General features: G+C 47.5%; 1 protein-coding gene across 3 annotated transcripts in view; it reads right to left on the bottom strand.

Annotated features, from left to right (window-relative positions):
- Positions 1–23,111, bottom strand: part of STXBP1 (syntaxin binding protein 1) — a 74,912-nt gene that overhangs the window by 10,931 nt on the left and 40,870 nt on the right. For all 3 annotated transcript variants that reach the window (XM_049629083.1, XM_049629064.1, XM_049629073.1), the window contains exons 4-17: positions 20,807–20,883; positions 19,873–19,951; positions 18,586–18,689; positions 16,509–16,657; positions 14,002–14,086; positions 13,086–13,216; positions 11,887–11,994; positions 10,383–10,443; positions 8,960–9,025; positions 8,139–8,219; positions 5,857–5,995; positions 5,066–5,175; positions 3,927–4,028; positions 1,446–1,531 (exon numbers count right to left, since the gene is read on the bottom strand). In XM_049629083.1, the coding sequence (XP_049485040.1) occupies positions 1,446–1,531; positions 3,927–4,028; positions 5,066–5,175; positions 5,857–5,995; positions 8,139–8,219; positions 8,960–9,025; positions 10,383–10,443; positions 11,887–11,994; positions 13,086–13,216; positions 14,002–14,086; positions 16,509–16,657; positions 18,586–18,689; positions 19,873–19,951; positions 20,807–20,883 (1,378 nt within the window). The remainder of the gene's footprint in view (positions 1–1,445; positions 1,532–3,926; positions 4,029–5,065; positions 5,176–5,856; positions 5,996–8,138; positions 8,220–8,959; positions 9,026–10,382; positions 10,444–11,886; positions 11,995–13,085; positions 13,217–14,001; positions 14,087–16,508; positions 16,658–18,585; positions 18,690–19,872; positions 19,952–20,806; positions 20,884–23,111) is intronic.

Below are 23,111 nucleotides of genomic sequence, written 5' to 3'. Positions count from 1 at the left end.
ACCCGGCTCTGATGCCACCGTGGGCCAGGGAACAGCCTGGACCACACCGATGAGGGAGGCCAACGAGAGTCCAGGGGCAAAATGCCTTCCGATGCCATCTCAGGGCACAGCAGGAAGGTTTCCAGATGCGTGGCAAAGAGGGGAACAAGAGGAAAAGCTTTTGAAAACAGACCCTGGAAGGCACCACAGGCAACTAAGAAAACCCACAGTGTTGGAGAACCAGGGACAGAAGTATGGATTGCTGTCTACTCGCATCTCAAAGCTGAGAAATGTCTGAGTGTCCCAGGTACGTGAGCCTGCTTGGGATTCCCTCTCTCTCTCTCTCTCTCTCTCTCTTTCAAAATAATTAAATAAACTTAAAAAAAATATTTATTTATTTTTGAAAGGGCGCAAGTGGGGGAGGGACAGAGAGAGAGGGGAACAGAGGATCCGAAGTTGGCTCTGCACTGACAGCAGTGAGCCTGATGTGGGGGGCTTGAACTCACGAATCGTAAGATCATGACCCGAGCCAAAGTCGGACACTCAACCGACTGAGCCACCCAGGTGCCCCAAATAAATAAACTTAAAAAAAGAAAAAAAGGCATACAATTCAATGCTTATTAGTATAGTTGCAGAATTGCAAACCATCACCACAATCAATTTTAGACTATTTCATCAAAAAGAACCCAAAAAGAAACCCTATACCCGTTAGCAGTCCCTTCCCATTCCCCCACCCCACCCCCATCCCCAGTCCCTGGAAACCACTAATCTACTTCCCATCTCTACAGATTTGCCCATTCTGGACATTTCAAACAAATGAAATCACACAACATGTGGACTTTTGTGACTGGCCTCTTGCACTTAGTGCAACGTTTCCAAGCTTCGGCCATGGAACACGTGTCAGTATTTCATTCCTTTGGTTGGATAATATTCCACTGTATGAGTATGCCATGTTCTGTTTGTCCATTCATCAGCTGATGGACATTTAGGTTGTTTCCACTTTTGAGCTATTATGAATAATGCTGCTAGGAACACTGGTGTAGTGCGATGTTAAAACAGGATAGTTAGAGAAGACGGGGCAAAGTAACAGTTGATTTTAAAGGCCTGAAGGAGATGAGAGGCAAGTCCTGAAAACGTACGGGGACAGATCGTTTGAGGCAGAGGGTAAAGCCAAGTGCAAAGGTCCTGAGGCAGAAGTGTGCCTGACACGGGCAGAGGAGGCGGCCAGCGTGGCAGAAGTGGAGAGAAAAACGGGAGGAGTAAGGGATGCGTCAGAGAGGAGTGGGAAGCCGGAGAGTGGAGGGCCTCACGGGCTGCTCCAAGCACCAGGCCTGCACTCTGGCTGTGGCGAGAAGCCGGGGGAGGGTTCTTGTGGATGCTGTGTCATACCAGGACCACCGTGCGGCCGACAACCACCCAGCGACGGTCCCCCTTCTCCCACCTGCTTGCTCTGGACTCCCACTCACCTGACCGCGGTGGTGCTAAAGGAGGCAGAGGAGCGGGTGGAGATATACGGGTAGTGCTTGGTATCGAGTTTGTCTTCAATAGTGTCCTGGAAAGAAAAGAGACAGATACTAGGCTTGCCTTTTGTTTGGGAAGGGCTGACAGAACCAAGGCAAGATGACTCAAGGAACAAGTCACTTGGCAAAGCGACATGGCCAAATCTGCAACAACCAGAGCTCCTTTGCCCTGCTGCCTGCTGCAGGTGCCTAGCACGGCGCTCAGCATGGACGTGGAGAAAAGTCCGTAGGTCTGCTCATGAAGAAGACCTTAACGACCTTGCAGTTCAAAAACAAACAAACAAACAAAAACTGCAATGGGGCGCCTGGCTGGCTCAATCCGAAGAGCATGTGACTTTTAATTTTAGGGTTGTGAGTTCGAGTCACATGTTGGGTATAGAAATTACTAAATAAACTCTATTAAAAAAATTTTTTTTAATCTTAATTTGAGAGAGAGAGAGAGAGAGAGAGAGAGAGCACGCATGAGCAGGGGAGGGGCAGAGAGAGGGAGAAAGAGAATCCTAAGGAGGCTCCGCACTGCCAGCACGGAGCCTGACACGGGGCTCAAGCTCACAAACAGTGAGATCATGACCTGAGCTGAAACCAAGAGTTGGGTGCTTAACTGACTGAGACACCAGCAGCGCCAGTAAATAAATCTTAAAAATAACAAGGGGCACCTGGGTGGGTGGTTGACGACCAACTTCAGCTCAGGTCATGATCTTGTAGTTCATGAATTCCAGCCCCACATCAGGCTTACTGCTGTCAGCCTGTCAGCGCAGAGCCTGCTTCAGATCTTCTGTCCCCTTCTCTCTGCCCCTAGCCCACCTGTGCTCTCCCCCAAATAAAAAATAAATAACAAAACACGAGGCGCCTGGGTGGCTCAGTCGGTTAAGTGTCCGACTCTTGATTTCGGCTCAGGTCATGATCTCATGGCCGTGAGCTCAAGCCCCACGTCGGGCTCTGTGCTGAGTGTGGAGCCTGCTTAGGATTCCTGCTCTCTCTCTTCCCTGCGAGCGCTCACTCTTTCTCTCAAAATAAACAAATAAGACCAAAAAAGTGCATTAATTTTTCTTGCTTCCCTTCCAATTTTTTTCTTCTTCTTTTACGTCTATGTGAGGTTATAAATGTTGCATTCTAATAAATTCCTGGCACTTGCCACCAGTTTTGTAGAAACTCGGCACAGGCATTGTCTCTCATGCAAGACAAGACTTTATATCCTCAGTTTTCCAAGGGTCTAATCATCTAGTGGGTGGATGCCAGCTAGGCACCTCCCGCTGCCTAGAAATCTCCACTCCTCTTAGCAGCTACCATGTGAAGCCTACGCACATGTCTCTCCAGGGGACTGCGGAGCGGGGTAGGAAAAGGGAGCAGAGAACAAAGGAGCGAATGAGACAGAGGGGTGGGCTTTAATTACATTACAAAGAAATCCAATTGGTTTCTAGATGTCTCATGTTCACCCATCCTTTGGTTTGTGGGTTTTAAAAATAGGAAGCTGACTCACTATATATATTTAAAATATACTTATTTTAACTCATAATTCAGCAGAACACCTGGACTGCGTGGATTGACAAAGGAATTCTGGGAAAGCCCCTTCGTTGTCCGGACCCCAGTCTTGTCCGCCTGTGGACAGCAGGAGCTGGACAGGGTGCCTCTAAGACCCACCCTGGAGATCCAGTGGGGCAGGATTCTAAGCAGGGTTTCTTCATGCTATAGGCGAGGAGCAGAGGGACACCTCACATTCACAAATACAAGACACCTGCCATGCCCAGAGGACACATCAGCTGAGGGCACAGGCCAAGGTATAAAGAGCTGACTCCAAACACTGAGCGGATACATATACGTAAAGCGCATCTCCGATACATGCTACAGGAGTCCAGGGCGGCTCCGTGGTGCTGGGCGGTCAGACGGGGGCGGTGTATGCGAACGGTGAGACCTGACAGGGACTTTGAGGGAAGGCAGGGCTCAGAAGTGGAAGGGGACAGCACTGCAGGCAAGGGATGGATGTGAACAGAAGAGCAGAGGCAGAAACATGCCTGGCAGGGCGGGGTCCCTGACTGACAGGGAGGCTTAGGGAGGGGCTGGCTCAGGTGAATGCTGAAAGCCCCTCCATACCCGCACCCTTAGTGTGGTGTTTGTGACTCATGTGACCTGCAGATGCTGGGATGTGTTTGGTTCTTTGGATACGGCACCAACCCTATGGGGCTAAGTCATACGGATCATGGGAATCTGCATCTAGCGGCCTCTGGGGGCTGTTCTTCCTAAACCCTCAGGACAAGGCTATGGGGCCTAAATGAGCCCCGAGACTGGGTACAGATCCTCAGGGACAGACAACCCCAGGCTGTCACCATCACCCCACATCAGGTGAAGCTGGAGGCCTCTGGGCCTGTAAGTGAAGAGCTCTGGGCCTGGGCTGTCCCACACACATCCTCACACCCCTCCCTCGCTGACCTCCATGATGTCTTTAATGATCGGAGTCCACCGTGAGAGCTGGTAGGTCTGCTCACTGATGCGCTCCTTCCGCTCTGGCTTGCTCCTGCGGCGCAGGGTGGACTGAATACAAACACACGCGAAATTAGACAGAGTCACGGGTCACCTGGGCCCCGGCGACCTTGCTGGCCTCGGGAAATTGCTCCAGAGCACTCCCTTCAGAGAGTCAGCACTAGCAGAGGCTAAGTGGGAGAGGTTTTCCTGGAAAAGTCCAGCATGTGCCCCGTGGAGCAAACTTGGTTCTTTAAAGCCACGGAAAATGGCAAATGCAGGTCAAACACAGAAGCTCCATTAAAAAAAAAAAATCCTGGTAGTTAAAAAAATTTTTTTGTTTTCGATTATAGGAGAAAAGGCAGCTTTGTGTAGGACTTGGTCTTTGCTTCTGCTTCAACAGTCTGGGGTGCATCGGTAAGCCATCTCCATTCCCATTTGGGTCCCTCTTGAACAAGGGTCAAAAAACACCAAACCACCCGTTACAGGTCTCAGGTCTGGGCTCTGGGACAAAGTTTCTGACTTTAAGATTCCAAAAGAAGCGCATTTGCAACTCTAGCTTAACAGCACTGCTGAGTGAGAGACTCCTCACAGGAAGCAGGTGCACGGGAAGGTTCCTAGCAGAGAGCTCCAAAGAGTGCTCGGGCCTCTTCCTCAAGTTCTGGAGTCCTCTGGCCCCCAGCCTCTTCTGGAGTGCCTGTATGGTCAGGCTTCCCTGCTCTGGCCTGGCTCAGTGACAAACCAAGTGGCAAACCCGCCTGATGCTAAGCACTGTGCTCCCGCTCTCACAGAAGATGCTGGACCCAGGTATGCAAAGACACGGCCAGACTGACCTCAAGACATGGGGGGTGAAGCTGGCGTGGGCTGGGGCTGGCTCAGACACAGATTTAATGACTCTGTGCAACTCCTGGATGTGCACGTCTTGGTTCTGGGAGTTTCACTTCTATTTTACTACATCTATACCTTTATTCCTCTGATTTTATGTTTTCTCTTCCTCAATGTTTAGTGTATGTATCTTAAGCCACCTTAAGTAATTCAGGGGAGAACAGATAAGACATGCCAGCTTCCCTTCTGCCTCTCCCTCCCCACATGCAAGACTGGCCCCTTACATCAGTGACGATGGGCACCCCCAGGTGTGCCATGTTGGTGATGATCTCGCTGTCCTCTGGGGGGATCTGGGCATGCTGGATCAGTTTATTCAGGTTCTCCTCAGTGATGCCTAAGAGAACAAAACCCCTGTCACCACACCCAGCCACTGCACATCACACACTCAGAAGCAGAGCCAATCGCTTGAGGGGGGATGGTGCCCCTTCTCCTCCTCAGGATTAGTAGAAATGAGTCTTCACCGCATCAACTTTACTGGAAGATGAAGACAAAATCAGGATTTCCATTCCACCCAAGCCACTCTGCCCCAGGCTGTGACCTTCAGCAACTGCCCCATCATGGTCTATATTTCCATCCGTCTTCTGCTTCCCAGCCATTTCTGCCCACCCCTGCCCACATCAAAGTCAAGAGTCTCCGTGTCCATCTGCACAGTGGACGGTAACCCAACTGTGATGTGGGTAAAAATCAGTTATTTAAAGGTGGAGAGTACTAACGTGATGCAAGTTAAAGCACCTGGCAGACGAGCCCTCACAAACTGGCTTTGCTGTCAGTGGGCTCTCCCTGCCCCCACCCGTCCTCTTCCATAGACGCCTCACCTTTCTTAACTCTTGAATTCAATTCTAGTTCCGACTGATTTACCTTCATCTCCCCAAATGTCAAGAGCCCCTGGGAACTCCTTACTAAATAATACCCCTTTCCGTGTCTCCTAAACTTTCCTACTTTGTCCTCTCTCTCTCCCTCACTTCACTTGCCCAAGAGAGCACCTATCCCTTCTTCTCCAGCCCGCCGTTCCTACCGTTCTTCAAAAAGATGTAGAGAAGGATGATGCGGATTTTGTCATAAGTGCTGACATTTGCATCCAGCAGAATGGGGACGATGGCTCTCATAGGGTCCTTGATCTTCTCCCCTTCGGCATCCGTGCCCATGGCCAGGTCCTGCAGAAAACACACCATATTGGCCCCACTCCCGGTGACAGTCTGGACGGATGGTAACAATTAGACGATTGTAGACCATAAATAGGATCGGTCGCTTCACTGGGGAACGTCCTTTCTGCTCCCACAATGCACCATAATCTGCACTGGCGTCACTAGCACTACGTTCCGTGGCGCCAGTGAGAACTGATGACAGCCCCGGGGTTCAATTTGCAAAAAACAGAAACCATCGTTGATTTTTTTGCCATCTTGTCTGAAAGTAGGCTGCTCCCTTCGGGTGAGTGTCCGTGCACCTGGGCCACGTCCTCAGGTCAAGCCTCCGTTCCGGTGGGGCCTCTAGAGGTACAGAGCTCTGCTGAGGGATCGGGGCCGAGTCAGTTGCACGTCCCGCACATGAAGAGCTTTCGCATCTTAAGGGGCGCCTGCCTAGCTAGACTCTCCCCATTGTGCTTCCCCTTGGCTCTGAAGGACGTGCCTTTTGAGTTTTAACTACTCTGCATTTTTTAACCTGTTTTTAATTTTCCAACCCACTTTTTTTTTTTTTAATGTTTATTTTTCAAGGAGAGACAGAGGGTGAATGGCTCAGAGAGAGACGGGCAGAGAGAGAGGGAGCCACAGAATCCAAAGCAGGCTCCAGGCTCTGAGCTGTCAGCAGAGATCAATGCAGGGCTCAAACGCACGAGCCGTAAGATCATGACCTGAGCTGAAGTCGATACCCAACCAACTGAGCCACCCAAGCGCCCCTCCAACCACTTTTAAGATGAGTAGGAAAAAAAGGGCTCTAGAACCTGCAAACCCAACCCAGGCAGATGAAGGAGGAGAGAAGGGCTGGCCAAAGAAGGAAGAGGAGAGAGAGCACAATGACAGCCCCGCTTCCCAACTCAGGCAAGAGTCAGATCGGCTGTCGACAGGCTGGAGAAGGCACATCATCAGCCTCGGCAAATCAACAACCATTCTACTCTGTTCTCAGAGACCAGAGGCTGCAACTCCCTTGGGAACCCACACAGGGCTCACCTGAAGGTTCCCTTTTTCTCTAAGATCCCACGAGTCCATAACCATCAGGACCTTGAGGTTACCCAGGTCTGTCTGGGTCAAGGAAGGTGGGTGCCCCCAGGCCTTCTTACCTCTCAGAGCCACTGCCAGCCTCAACAGCCGTTTGTTTAGCCGGACCCAAATCTAATACTCTCTAAAGGTCAAATTAAACATAACCGGTTCAACAAATACCACGGAGCAATTCTGAAAAAAATGTACACTTCCAAGGATTCATCCCAACTTCACTTTTACTGATGTAGGGATAACCTGTTTTCTGGACAGTCAAGTTCTTTTGGAGAGGACCTTGCACCTGCCAAGATCAGCTGTGAGACTGATGGGTTTTTAGGGGGCCACTGCCCCTTAGAAGAGAGCCAAGAAATCAGGACAGGTCTGACAAACCTAAGCTGGCTCGTCACATCACACCGGACGGTGTAGATCTTAGCTTCACACCAAGGACTTGAGTTGTTCGTTCCCGCTGAGGCCTCACATTCGAATGCCCTGCCTTCCCATGGAAGCAGACCCTAGCTGAGTGAAGTTCTCGCTTGGAGAACGGAGGGCCAGGATTAGTGACTCCACAAAACACTCCTGGAAACTATGGCAGCATTGTTATTTCCCTTTGCAGATGAGGAAAGCAAAGCAGAAACAGGCACATCAAACAAACCAGTGACAGAGACAGAGCTCAAACCGCAAACTGCTGACTTTCAGTCCTACTTATGATCAGGGAGGCTGTGGTGAGTTTCTGACATGCTACTACCCTAGTTTCTCTCATCTAGGTTTCCAAAACCGGTGTGGCCACCACAGGAGGAAAATACACTCGGAATATAAACCTCAGCCAGCCCTGTCAGTGTAGGGCTCAGAGTTCCAGACATCTCTCTTCAGACACTCCAGGGAGCCTGTGGAGAGTCAGACATGCAAAATCCAAACAGCACAGCATTCCAGACCAGTCTAATCCCTACCATTGAGAGCGGAAGTGCATTGGCTCCAGAGTTGAGACAACATGATCTAGTAGACTTCCCCATCTCTCTATCCTATGATTCTGCAGGATGTTCAAAGTCACATGTTAAAATTCAGCTGGGTCAACGGGGATGGCAGAAAGAGAAGGAAAAGGTCCCACCTGCTCCACTCGGCAGAGTTTATCCACGGTGCCTTGGTAATGCTTCATGCAGTCCTCGGCCAGGTGCAGGTGGGTTGAATACTAGGAAAAAGCAGAGTTTATGATCCAGAAATCACTCACGGATGCATGAAGCATAAACTGAGCACCTACTAGGTATAAACACTGTGCAATGCACCAGGGAGTCTCCAGCCTCGTAAAGGAGGTAAAACACGCACTGAAGCAGAACACAAACATGGCAGAACACGCCAGAAAGTTCTGTGTCAGGAGAGGTAGGGGCAAACCGCATTCCAAAGGAGTCAAGCAGATGAAGGAATCCTATATGGGGGTAGGGTGGCATAATGGTTCCACAATGTGTCCACAGATCCTTTGTTACCCCTCCTTCTAGGAGGTGGAGCTTCATTCCCCTCTCCTTGAGCGTGGGCTGGATTCAGTGACTCGCTTCTAAAGGAGAGTATGGAGGACATGATGTAGGACACCCCAGGTCAGGACAGAAAAGGCACAGTGACTTCCTCCTGGCTCTCTCCCTCGGTCACTCACACTCGTGGAGTCCAGCTGCCATGCCGTAAGAATACTTAAGCAGCCCAGGGGAGAGGCCCATGAGGTGAGGAATTGAAGGATAAAGAGAGAAAACAGATGAAGAGGAGAAAAGAAAGTCATAGGAAATAAGTTGTCGGTCCAGTCTTTCAGCTTTTCCTAATAAAACCAGAAGTTGATTAAAAACCTGTGATTTCAGTGGATCAGTCAGTGCAGTGGGGCTCTGAGAGGTCTTACTGAAGTTGATTATAGTCAAGATTCAAATCAGTCATTTGGGATTGTCATACCTTGCTGAGCTCTTTCTGGTACTGGGGCATTTTCTTTAGCATCTGGGACAGGTCCCGCATGGTGGTCTACAAGGGAAAGGAAAACATATGGTCTCACTCTAATGGCCCTGACCTAAGAGGCTGTGCAAGGGTGGCAGGTCCAGGGCAGGACAGCAGCCAGCACCAGACTTCCCAAGTGCACGCTCGGAAACTCTCAAAATCAATCTGTTAAACCTGAGATCACTGTGGGTTTAGACTTCCAGGCCTCTGGCTCAAAAAATTATTGATTCAAATACCATGACTACCTTCTAGGTAGGGAACTGAACTCCGAGGTGTAGCAATTATGTTTTATTTATTGGACTAGAAAGTTACTGAGAGCATAATTCTTGCCAGGAAAGAGCAATTTTTCTTCTCCACACTGTTCTTCTGCATACTCAGCTCAAGCAGTCTTGAAACTGAGTTCACATTTCATCCCAGCAGAAGGGTTGCAGTTGTGTAGACAGGTAGAAAGAAGGAACAAGGTGGGAAAGGGCCGGGATGTGCATCCTGACAGGTCACAGGGGTCTGTTTACTTGGTAACCATGTGACTCACCTAATCTCTCTCTATCCAACAAAAATTTGTTGAATTACTACTACATGCCAGGTTAGGTGCTGGAGATATAAGGACAAAAAACAAAAACAAACAAACAAGAAATTCTTGTCTTTGTGGAGCTACCATCTAGCAGAGGAGTCATTCCGACTGAGAGGATTAGTGTTCTTCGAGGGAATCAGGAGTGTGGGTGCACAGTGGAGGGGTACCTCATTAGTCCAGGGAGGAGCAGGGAGGATTTCCCTGAGAAAACGATGCCTGAGCCAAAGTACCAGGACTTGACGAGGCAAGCCCCAGGCAAGGAACTCAGGCATTGATGGAGCAAGGCCGTGGGTGCCAGGGAGTGGGGGGCAGACCTGAGAGTCTAGGGGGCCTGACAGCCCAATGCTATAAGGTGTGTCTACGGGTGGGGCTGGATTTTGCTGGGAACAGAAAGTCACCAGATGGTTTTAAGCAAGGGAGTGACACAATCAGAGGTGCATTTCCCTTGACTAAGATGGCTAAGCTACCTCCGATGAACAGTCAGGATAAGGAAAGGACCAGGCAAGTTGAGTTCTAATTCCACCACAAGCTAAAAAAGGTTTCATGGTTCTTCTGGCTTAAGCTGATGCATGCTCTAAAACCATAAATATCAATCCTCAGAGTAACAAAATGAAGAGCTCTATAAACATCAAAAGACAGGGGCACCTGATGTCAATCCTGAATACAAAAACAAGACAAAACAGTATTAGATGAAGCAGGGACAATGACCCCCTGGCTCACTAATCTTGTGCCAAGGAAGCGCCCTGACTGCCGGCTCCCAGAGGGAAGACCGGGATTAGCCTAAAGGGCACTGGAGCTCTAGGATGCATTTACCTTCTCTCCGGTATTCATTCTCTTGCTGGAAGAAAAGTCTTTCAGAGAACGAGTGACTTCCCTGGAAGACAGAAGGAGGCAACTAAGTTTCACAGCAACACCAAGTCCTATACTAGTGGTGCAAGATTCTTCCTTTAGGAATACATGGTGACTTTTCCTGCCACTAAGGTATGTACTTACAGTGATTTTTGAAGAGGAGAGAGAGGGATACATTGTTTTCCTAATATTCTATTTTTTTAATGTTTATTTGAGAGAGAGAGAGAAAGAGCAAGAGGCAGAGAGAGAGGGAGACAGAGACTCCCAAGCAGGCTCCATGCTGTGAGCACGGAACCTGATGCAGGGCTCAATATCATGAACATAAGATGATGACCTGAGCCAAAAGCAAGAGTCGGATGCTTAGGCCACTGAGCAACCCAGGTGCCCCTCCTAACCAATATTCTCAACCAGGGTCTCCAGAGGAGGTGTACAGGATGATTCAAGAGAAGGAATTATTAGTACTTCTATTTATGTTTATTTTACTCCATCCTTTTCAAATTTGTGTTTTTGTATATACTGTAAAATATATATATATTAGAATAAACTAGTAAATTCATAAATAAACTCACATATTGGAAATGTGAATCAACATTTTCCTAAGGTTGAGTGATCCAAAAAGTTTGGGGACTACTTTTCTGAACTGAACTATCCAAGGCTGTCTTATTTTCTTGCTTCCTTGTGAATTTCCTAAGACTATCACCAACTCAATGTAACAGCCAGAAAATATCTTTTTGCAAAAGTAGAATTGTTCTCGATAGCATAAAGGTCTTATAAAATAGTCTGTTGTTATGGGGCGCCTGGGTAGCTCAGTAGGTTGAACAACTAACTCTTGATTTTGGCTCAGGTCACGATCCCAGGGTTGTGGGATTGTGTCCGGCTCTGAGCTGAGCGTGGACTCTGCTTGAGATAGTCTCTCTCTCTCTTTCTCTCTCTCTCTCATTAACAACAACAACAACAACAACATTCAGGTGTTACAAACATTTTGAGAGCAAGGTACAGATTCAATATGTGCACACCAGCTCTTGCTTAGAAATTTTACATAAGACAAAAGGGGAAGAAGATTACACGCTGGCTATATAAAAGAAAATCAAATTGATGTAGTAGAATCTGGGCGTTTCAATGGAAGGAATCGGCTTTAAATGTTCAGTGTTGATACAGCATTTCCTGAGAGCTACAGATGTTTTCTAAAAATCCTAAGAGCAACCTGAACACAGAATGGATTTTCTCACTCAGTGAAGTTGGCGTCACTCGAGCTGAGATCAGAAGGGAGTCATCATCACTGGTTAGCATGTTGGCAAATTCATCCACTGACCAGCTCTGTGCAAGTGCCCAGAACGTGCACATCAGCAACTGCCATCTGGGGAAAGGTTTCACCCTGTACTACGGAGTGAGCCCTGGAGCTGGGGCGGCAGGGGTGGCTGAGGTCTGGCTGAGGTCCCTGGGGAGGGATGGAGCAAAGGGATCTTACTGGGACACCTCCGCGATGTGCTTGTGGCGCAGCGCTATCCAGAGGTCATCATCCTCGTCCAGGAGCACTTCCTTCACCCGGGCCTCTCCAATGCCGCTAGTCTCGTACCTAGAGAGGATATGTCCCCCCAAAATGTATCCAATTCCCTCTGATTTGTAACAGATAAGAGCTTATAGTCCTCAGCAGACAGATGTCGCACGGAGGATTTTACCACAGGCCCCCGACCATCCGATGGGGCACGGTCCGTATCAGGTCTGCTGCATCAGCACTGACACGGTGCAGTCTCTCGGGAAGGCAGAGACCGAGAGTTCTAATCAAAGGCAATGGACTTGAAGCTGTTTTAAAATCTTCAGGGTTAGCTAGTACGTGCTCAAGTCAGGTTAAAGGTGGGTTCAGAACGACTCGTAAGGGAAAAGCAAAGATCACGTTTACTCCTCCCTGGGAAGGACTGGGATACCATCCGCAAATGTGCGGTACTTAAATTTTCAGTTTTAAAATCAGCTGCCTGCAACAGGTCCTCAGCCTATTTTTACGTGTGAAATCACGAACCTCTAAAGGAAAGCAAGAATTACAGGCACCAACGGGGAAGAAAACTGAGAATCAGTCATATTTTTAGAACCTTCATTTTGAAACCACTACCTTTATGATTAAAATATGTTATAAAATAAAGGATAAAATAAAAGACATGAAAATAATACAGTCTGTTTCCAAAAAAACAAATACTCGTTTTTAGAAATTAAGTTTCGGATGACTATTACCAAGAAAAATGTTTATTATAATGAAGAAAACAGCTCTTCTACAAATAAAGGTCAGTAAGAAACTTCTGGTGACATATTTTATCATCATCATATTTCACGATCTATAATTAAGAAGTCTGAACCCTGAACAAGATGTGCATCCGTTTGCATGCACAGACATAGACACACACGCGCACGCACACACACACGCGCACACCAACATATGAACACCTCCAAGCAGGCTCTGAGCTGAGGTGATGTGAGCCGTGAACTAAAGTTCTAAAGCTCTTGTTCCCCCACAAGGGGCACCAGTTCCTGGCTGCTAATGCCAAGTGGACTTGGGGAACCCACAGAAAAGCTTGCAGGCTTATTAGCAAGACTGGATCAACATACCCGCATTCCCTAGGATGAAAGAGGTGTGTTTGGTTTGTCTGCAAAGCCACAATGGGTGTGTACACTTACTTGTATACGTCATTTTCAATGGGCAGCAGGTCGTAACTCATAGCCTGAAAGGTCAATTCGTGAAGCACGGGGGAGCTGGGGTCAAAGCCGCGGTCCAGGATCAGGAGCTGGGAGCGCGCCTTGTCTGGGCCCTGGAAGGACGGACACAGGGGAAGACTTTCACAAGCCACCCATACAACTCCAGCCTCTCCCGCTGGCGTGGCTGTCCCCCCTGTAAAAGCAGCCCCAGGAAGTGAACTCTGAGATAAAACCTACTAAAATAGCACTGACTAGTCCATTTGCTGCTTGACGAGAACACCAGTCCCACCATGCAAAAATCCAATGTGTCTATCTCATAACGAGCATCCTTTCAAGCAGGTCCAAAACTGTGGCTGGGCTCCAAGGTGAGCTTATGAAAGAGACTACCATCTGGGTTCGGCTACAAATAGGGTGACCCACCATCCGGTCGGCCTGGGACCAAGGGGGTTCCCAGGACCTGGGATTTGCAGCGATGGAACAGCTCTGTCTGGATTGCTGTGGTGGTTCTATGAATCTACACACGTGATATAATTGCACAGAACTGAACACACGTGCGAGCACATGTACAAACTAGTGAAGTGGGATTAAGGGCTGGAGATGGTACCGGTGTTGATTTTCCGGTTTGGGTGCTGTACTACTGAGGGGTTCCCAGGACACAGGACCTTCAGTGCTAACACTGGAAAGTCCCAGCAAACAGAAAGGTTGGTCACCGCGGCTACGCTGAGCAAAATCTCTATCATCCTGCCCAAGGGCCTGAGCATCTCCCTGGAGGCCAATGTGCAGGAACAGTGGCACCAGGCACTTTCTGTGAGCAACAGAACCAAGCTGTCCCCAGGAATGCCATACAAACACTATGGTCAATCGGCGAGAGAACCACGTGGACCAAGTCCAGACTTACCTCGCCCATTGTTGGGTCATCAGCTTTGTAGGCGTCGAGCTTGTCCTGGATTAGCTGAGCCAGCAAAGCATTGTCCTTGTATTCCCTGACAAAGGAGGAGTGACATAGGGTGAACTGCCCGTGCACCCAACTGCTGGCACTGACTGCCTCAGGGAGGAAGGCCAAACAGTGCAAGGAGGGTCAAGGGAGACGAGCTTCACCTGAATTGTTCTTCTACACTGAGAATATAGTCACGTATTACGTATATAATTTCAAATGACAAATAAAATAAAAAGATTTGCTCAGTGCCTGGAACACAAATGATTTTCTAATTCCTTAAAAACAACAACAACAACAACAACAACAACAACAACAACAACAACAACTAGGGGTGTCCAGGTGGCTCAGTTGGTTAAGAGTCAGACTCTTTTTTTTTTTTATCTTTATTTATTTTTGAGACAGAGAGAGACAGAGTGAGAGCAGGGAAGGGACAGAGAGAGAGAGGGAGACACAGAATCTGAAGCAGGCTCCAATCTCTGATCTGTCAGCACAGAACCTGATGCGGGGTCGAACTCACAAACCATGAGATCATGACCTGAGCTGAAGTCCACCGCTTAACCAACTGAGCCACCCAGGCACCCCTAAGCGTCAGACTCTTGATTTCAGCTCACGCTGGGCTTCGTGCTGACAGAGTGGAGCCTCCTTGGAATTCTCTCTCCCTCTCTCTCTGCTCCTTCCCTACTCACTTGCTCACTCTCAAAATAAATAAACCTAAAAAAAACACAACAACTATCTAGATGAAAACAGAAGTAATCTTTCCAACTGGCTTCAGAAAAATGACCACCTTTCAACAGAGGGTACCGGCCATCCACCATTTTCCCGTGATCAGCCTGTCCGAGCCTGACCCACCTGATTCTCTCACTTCCCACAATTCAAATTTCCTTTGATCTTGTTTTGTTTTGTTGCAGGGGATACATATTTTTTTAAGTTTATTTATTTTAAGAGAGAGAGAACACAGCAAGGGAGGGGCAGAGAGAGAGGGAGAGAGAGAATCCCAAGCAGGCTCTGCACTGTCAGCACAGAGCCCGACAAGGGGGGTCGAACTCACGAACTGTGAGATCATGACCTAAGCTGAAATCAAGAGTCTGGTGCTTAACTGACAGAGCCACCAGGCGCCTCTGCTGGCGAAGCCAGAAAGGTACAAGTGAGACCCTGTGGGCCTTTCCCCTTGGCCAGGCCTGACAGCACTTCCTGGGGCCCCTCCCGATTGTACAGAGTGTGGCTGCTGCCACCTGGCCAGGCGCAGCGCTAAAGCAGCTCTGTTCCCCGCCCCATTCCTCCCAAATGAACTCCAAGCTCCCCTTACCCTGTCAGAAGCTATGGCCTAGCCCCCCATTTCTGAACTTCCACAGGCTTTTGTCAGGAAACATCAAGAATAGAGGGAGGTATTCTTCTTCCATGGCTGCACATTCCAGCAGACAAGGAGGCAGGCAGGACAGGGGGCCATGCTGATCCTCAGCACTGCCTGTTCAGGCCCCCCGCTCCTCCTACAGTGGCCACCCCTTCTGGGTCTCCTTGCCTGACTGCTGCTCTCACTCCCACAGCACTGTACTCGCTCCCCTGTGCAAATCCCCCAAAGGTTCCCAGGGAGAACCATTGACCGACACAATCCCAAACGTGGCATCCGGGGCCTCTAGGAGCGGCTTCATCTTGCCCCACTGCCCTACACAGACACTGTGCCAGACTGCCAACCCTCCTCAAACTCATCCTTTGTTTTCCCAACTCCACAAACATTTGCGTATCCCAATGGCAAGAGCCAACTGTCTACACAAAATGCCCTGTACTCCTCATTGGTCTATTGGAATCTGAACCTGCCCTTCAAGATCTAGCCTAAATGTCACCTCTGGTCTCTCAGCTCGAAGGGCTTTCCCCACTTGGGATGCCCTAGCCCTCAGCTTATACTGCCCTCAAGCACTGGTCTTGCAGGGCCGCAGTTTGGGTGTGCACAGCTTACACACACACGTGTTGGTAAGCATGCTACCTACCCTTCCAGATCAGGGCTCCTAAGGACAGGGACTGTGTCTTCAGGATAAGTACACAGCAGGTAAGTGATACGTGAATGACTTTATAGAATCTGGGGAATATGTCCTTTGGAGAACTGTCCTTGTATTTTATCTTACTCTGGGACACCTTCTGCAAAGATAGTGTTTGTTTTTAAAGGTTGGAAAGAGCTAAAAAAAAACAAAAACAAAAAAAACCCCACAGAAAACCTGGGTTGTGGTTACACAGGGGTTCAAATTTAGCTATTAAGTAACTGAATACATATATTTCATGACCTTTTCTGTATGCACTATATTTCACAATAAAATTTAGAGAATATCAAAAACGTTGGAAGAATTATAAATGCAAGAACACTCAAATCTTAACCCTCTTAGGACAACTGCCAGAGGAATCTCAAGGCAAAAGGAAGCTCCTCGCCCAGTGGACACACGAGAGGCCACTGAAGGCAGACTGGCCCGCTGCCTTACCCCCGATACCGCACAGCCGGGTACTCCTTCAGGGTGGCACACAGTGTCGCAATCTGCTCTGCCAGGCGCTCCAGTATTGGGTTCTTCATCTGAGCCTTGTGGGGACTATAGAAGCTCTGGAAAGAGTCAGCAGAGTCCAAGGAATACACCTGAAAAGGAAAAGAAATAAGGGAAAAAAAAAAAAATATATATATATATATATACACACACACATATATATATATATCATGTTAGCATGCAAAATGGTGAGCTCTCGGGAGTTTTCTCCAACTGTGGTAGTGAGTCTGTAGAACATGTTTTCATTTATTCTACAAATATGTGCTGGGTGTCTGCTGCAGACCAGGCACTGTGCTAAACACTTGGGAACTATCGGTGACCAAAACATGACTGTCCTCGAGGAGTTTGCAATCTTACAGGAGAAAGCACACAATAAACAATAAACATAATGACAAGTAAATTACATGATATGTGAGAAACTGGTAAGTGTGTGAGAACACAACTCAGCAGGGGAAGAAGTCCTGGGGGACTGGACAGGGAGGACACCAGGCCTCCTTGAAAAGGTGAGGTAGGAGCAAGGGCTTAAAGGAGGTGAGGACCAGTAGGGGGCTTTCACATGGAAGGAACGGCTAATGCCAAGGCTCTGCGGCAGGCATGTCCCCAGACTGTCTGATGAACCATGAGGCCAGAAGAACAGGAGAGGAGGGTAGTGTAAGCCCTCATAGGCCATTGTAAGTTTTTATAAAGTAAGGGACAAGCTGGAAATTATCTGTGACTGTGGGCAAATAAAGATTTTTATGGATTTAATAATTTCCTATCCTTATAATAAATATGTTGTATTTTTCTTCTTATTCTAGAAGTTTAACATCTCCTCTTAAATTACCTAGCTCATCAGCTATCAGTGTTTTCTCAAAGTCTCACTTATATAAACTACCCTGATCTTCTACAAAACCTGAGGTTAAAAACAAATTTATCACTTTTTAAAAATACATGAAATGTAATATTGGTTGAATACACTCTCTGTGTGAGCCCAATCCAGGTGGGCTCACACAGAGAAAAAAAATTCCTGCCTTCAAGCTAGGAACAGGCTTTATGTCAAGCGCTAAGGGAAAGACACTGTCTTTAAACGTTCATGCTATACTGGGGCGCCTGGGTGGCTCAGTCGGTTCAGAGACCAATTCTTGATCTCGGCTCTCACAGCTGGTGAGTCTGAGTCCCCGTGTCCGGCTCTGCACTGACAGCACAGAGCCTGCGTGGGATTCCCTCTTCCTCTCTCTGACCCAGTCCCCGCCGCCCATCAAAATAAATAAACTTAAAAAAAAAAAAAGTTCACACTGAATGTTTTCCATCCCTCCTTACTTAAGAGTAGGTCCCTCTCCGGTGTCTAGAAGCTGATCTATAAAGACGCAATACGCCAGTCATCTTTCACCGTTTGCAAAACGCCTAGGAGTCCTGTCATTTTTGCTTCTTGTTTGCCAGGAGAAGACACGTTGACCAATCTTGCAAAACTAACATAAAAATTCTGTATACTCTCTCACAATCAGCTTCACCTTTTCTAGCTTAACAATCTTCTCAAGGGGAGAGGTTTGTGGCGGCGCTCTGGCATCTGAAGTGTTAACAGCCAATGACGAAGGCTACCATCTGCTACTCCAGCAGAGTGTGAGCGGAGGTTATCTCTGCAAAAACCAGTCTCCTGTGCAGCAGATGGGTGTTGTCTGATCCCTTCCCCTGCTCTCCTTCCCTGCTCATTTTGGACTGGCTACCTTTTGCTTATTCAAGGAGTCAGCCAGCAGGAGTGAACGCTGCGAGCAAGGATGAAATGCATACAAAGAAAGGTGTGAGGGCTGAAAAAAAAAAAGTCAGAAATAACCGGAGAGTAAGATGAGGGCATCGGGCAGACCCCTGAGGAACTCTGCTTCCATTCCATCAGCATCCACTTATGCACGTCATTCGGCAATTCTGAATACACAATCTTCCTCCCCACCTCTCCTCACTACACACACCCCTCTGAGGATTTGCCAGGGTTCCTGATTGAGCAGCGAGGATCCAGATTTTCCATGCACACCCCACTCAGCCTCACCTGGGACTCATAGGGGAGAAATGCAATGTTGATTTCCGTCAGAGTCTTGATGACTTTGGCTGCTCGTGATTTCACCAGCTCATTAAACAGGGCATCTGGACAAGCTGCAAGAATATGACAAAAGACAGCAGGCTTTCCTGTCCGCTTGCTGCTTCATTTCAGCAGTTGCACACGTCTGGTGGGGTTTTTATTTTATTAGGATTTCAAGAAGGCAACTGGAACGTTCGTCCCATCCTAAGATATCCACTAACTATAAGGTATAAAGGGAACGTAAAGCCACCTAAAAGGCCCTCCACATATAACAGAGAAACAAATGGCAATAAGATTGAGATTTGAGAGCTAATAAACTACTTTCTGATATCAGGGAAAGGAAAAAAAACCCCATAAGAGATTAAGAAGGGGATAAGAAAAGGGCCTATGATACGAACAAACACCACACATCTGACATGTTAATGAAAAATACAAGGAAGAAAATTGAAACCGGCGGGAAAGGCAGTACAGGCAGTTCTCCTGGACCCTTGAAGGAACTCAGCCGCACACGAGACCCACCTGTGGGGAAACCAGGACTGCCAAGGGCTCTTCCGAGCCAAACATATGGCTTCGGATTCCCAGAAATGCTTTTTTGGTTTATTATTACTAATGTCACGTTCCTGCTCTGTTTTTCACCCGAATTCAGATAGTAAACAATTATTCTTCGTAAGAACCCTTCCTCCTTTTCTCAGTGGCGAGTTCTGTGGGACTTTCCCTAAAGAGAGGAACGGAGGGCGCACTGTTGTTGCTGAACTCATGAGCTAGCCAGCTCGGCCACCCCTCTTTGCTATTAACAAAGAGTGACCAAGACGCTTCTGCATGAGGCTCCCTGTGCAAAAAACCTCCACAAAGTAAGAAAATGAACCCCAGGATGATGACGCAGGTTCTGTCTGCTACGATCACCACTGGATTGGACTATCTTTGTAGCTGAAAACCTGATGGAAATACACTACAGTTTACGGTGGTATCTGGAAGTCTATACAGTGAAACATCAAAGCTAGCATTGGACATTTCTTCTCAGCACTCAGCCCTCTAGTCCTTAGAAGAGGTGCTATTTTTCATCAGGAAGGACGGCATGACTGAGTAGGTTTGTATTTGCGTGTGTTTATTTTTATCTCTTAGGCAATTTATCTTCTGAAGAGAAAATAAAAGATCAGGAGAAACGTGGCAAGAACCATCTCTTCCCTATTGACCAGCCTTGCTGTGCAGAGACGCTAACCAGGAAGGACAGGGGTGGGAACTGCCAGCCCTACTTACAGTCAGTGAAGAAGACGTGAGCAGCCCGGTACTTAGCGGTCGGTGGGTCCTTAAAGTCACTGATGAGAGAGTGGACAGACTGTAGAGGGGGGAGAAAAGGAAGGAACTGAATCCAATTCTGCCAGCAAATGTGGACCTATATCTGAACTGGGCTAAATCCAAGCTGCCTGGACAAAACAGCAGGGGATTTTTTTAATGTAGAATTCATGTTTGGCCATAACAGAATTCTGAAGCCTTAAAAGTAGGACTGTTTCAGAGTTTAGATGAACAAAATCCTCCTTAGCTCATTCCAGAAGACCGCATCAGTTCTTTGGAGCCACTATAACTTGGGTTCCTGAGAAGATATTCACAAAAGAGGAAAGTGGTCAAAAACCTTCCAGGAAACTCACATTGATGAAGTGCTGGCAATTTAGTTGCATCTGCAAAAACTCAGCTGTAAGCCAGTTTTCAAAAGTGAAAAGAAAGGAATGGAAAACTGGCAGGAATTTATACAGATTAAGAGACCTAAGGCAACTATCAAACAAAAGCAAGGAGGTGAATCTTGTCTGGACACCGGTTTGAACCAATCCCCCCTAAAATGACAAGACAGGTCAATTTTGCCATAACCTGGATACTGACAAAACAGACCCAAAATCATAGAATGCCAGAGTTGCGGAGGTGAGTCACTACTCAGACACAGAGGGTCTCCTCCCCGGAGAGGGAGTGCGTGAGGGGGAAACTGGAGAGACCCGGACCCAGCCTTCTGGACAGCAGCTGTGTTTGAGAGAGCTTAATGCACCCCGACTGCACACTGTACCCCTCCTTCCGTGTCTGTGGACTGCACGCTTAATCAGAGCAGTGTGTTAAATGCGCGCTTAACCTAGAAATGTCAGATGCTCTGCACCAAGCCAGCACGTGCAACCTTAGCCAAAGCTCTCCTGGGGGCAGGACTTACCTTCTCAGACGGAGTGATGAGATACACAGCCTCCAGGCTGGGCAGCGGCTCTCTGCGCTTGTTGATGTCTTCCACAACTAGACAACAAACAGCAGCCCACAGTCAGTAAGAAAACATAAGTGGTGACCATAAAACTAGAAACAGTCTAGACAAGCCACCTTCAGACTGCTGCAGGTAAAAAGCTATGGGGTGTGGGGTGGGAATCATTTGCCCCTTTCCTGCAGGGACCACATTCCACGGTCTCACAAGGCTCGAGATGTTAGAAAACCTGGAATTTTATCACACTAAGTATCTCCCATTTCAGTTTAAGTAACGTCTTTGATCTCTTGATTAAAAATGGAAAATCCTTGGGGCGCCTGGGTGGCTCAGTAGTCGGTTAAGCGTCCAACTTCAGCTCAGGTCATGATCTCGTGATCTGTGAGTTTGAGCACTGCATTAGGCTCTGTGCTGACAGCTCAGGGCCTGGAGCCTGCTCCAGAGTCTGTGTCTCCTTCCCTCTCTGTCCCTCCCCTGCTCGTGCTGTGTCTCTTTCTGTCTCTCAAAAATGAATAAATGTTTGGGGTGCCTGGATGGCTTAGTCGGTTAAGTGACCTGACTTCAGTTCAGGTCATGATCTCACTGCTTGTGAGTTTGAGCCCTGCATCAGGATCTGGGCCAACAGCTCAGAGCCTGGAGCCCACCTTGATTCTATGTCTCCCTCTCTCTCTGCCCCTCCCCCGCTCATTCTCTCTCTCCCTCTCTCTCAAATAAACATAAAAAAATTCATTAAAAAAATGAATAAATGTTAAATTTTTTTTTTTATTAAAAAATTTTTTTAGGGGGTGCCTGGGTGGTTCAGTTGGTTAAGCCTCTGACTTCAGCTCAGGCCATGATCTCACAGTTTGTGGGTTCAAGCCCTGCTTCAGGCTCTGTGCTGGTAGCTCAGAACCTGGAGCCTGCTTTGGATTCTGTGTCTCCCTCTCTCTCTGCCCTTCCCTGACTTGTGCTCTCTCTCAGAAATAAATAAACATTAAAAAAAATTTTTTTTAATTTTTAATGGAAAATCCTACCTCATTCTGCCTCTTCATTTTTTTTTTTCTCATCTGTCCTAAATAATCCCAATTCCTTTAGAATTTCCAGGTTGAGTTTATCAACAATTGGGTAGCTTCCATCATTTTCTTTTGTATATCGCATGAAGATATTCTAAACATGCTGTCTACATACTACTGTGCTTCTCAAAGGTTAAATATTATATTTTGTTAAACCATGGGCATTTGGTTTGTTTCTTTTATTTATGTCAGCTACTTCACCTGGAAAGAAGGGCTTCTGGGATAATCCTCATCTTACCAGCCACCTGATAAAGCTTAAGACGTGCCACCTCACTGTACTGTCTTCCAGCGAAGAGAGAACAGCACAATCACTTGGTGCTATCTTCCCATGCAGATGGTTTAAGCAAATAAAAGCATCACTGTAGGATGATACCTTGTAACATTTATAAAGACTTTTCAAATATTGTGATCATCCAAAGATATTTGAACATCCAAATAATGTCCAAATACCAAAATCCTTCAAGCATCGACTTTACCAGTGGCTGTAGACTTCTGAATTTCATAGGCCCATAATACTTCACCCCCAGACCTTTTGGGGGTTCAGTGTAGGATTGCTAACTTTTCAATTCTGCCAAGTAAGGACCTTTTTTAGAACCCACGTTTGAGGGTAGGGAAAAGTCTGTGTGCAGTAGGGAGAGAGCTGAACCCTCATCTACCACAGGAAGCCAACAGATAACATCCACCATCGATGAATCCGAAGATAACAGTGTAGGTTTCTGTCTAGAAATATCAAAAGAATAACCAGAAGAAAGAGTAGACCCTGAGGGAGAAGAGAGTGGGGCAGGGTGCTGCTGCTTGTTCATCAGAAGCTCCTTAGCTCCATTTGGCTCTTTCTCCCCTTAACTTTTGCTTCGGTAGAGAAAAAAATAGCTTTAAAAATTCAATGAAGAAAATAACTTTGGGGTGCCTCGGTGGCTCAATTAGTTAAGCATCTCACTTTGGCTCAGGTCATGATCTTGTGTGAGTTCAAGCCCTGCATCGGGCTCTGTGCTGACAGCTCAGAGCCTAGAGCCTGCTTCGGATTCTGCCTCCCTCTCCCTCTGCCCCTCCCTCTCTTGTGCTATGTCTCTGTCTCTCAAAAATAAATAAACATTAAAAATTTTTTTTTAAAAATAGCTTTGCAAGCTCAAAACAGGGGCAATGCCTGGTCTTAGATCACTGAATGACAAAAAGTCACATTAAAAGCTATGTATTCTCATTTATAGGACTATGTTTCT

Source organism: Panthera uncia, chromosome D4, assembly GCF_023721935.1.
Source record: "Panthera uncia isolate 11264 chromosome D4, Puncia_PCG_1.0, whole genome shotgun sequence".
NCBI classification, from domain to species: Eukaryota; Metazoa; Chordata; class Mammalia; order Carnivora; family Felidae; genus Panthera; species Panthera uncia.
This window is presented reverse-complemented; position numbering and strand designations above follow the sequence as displayed.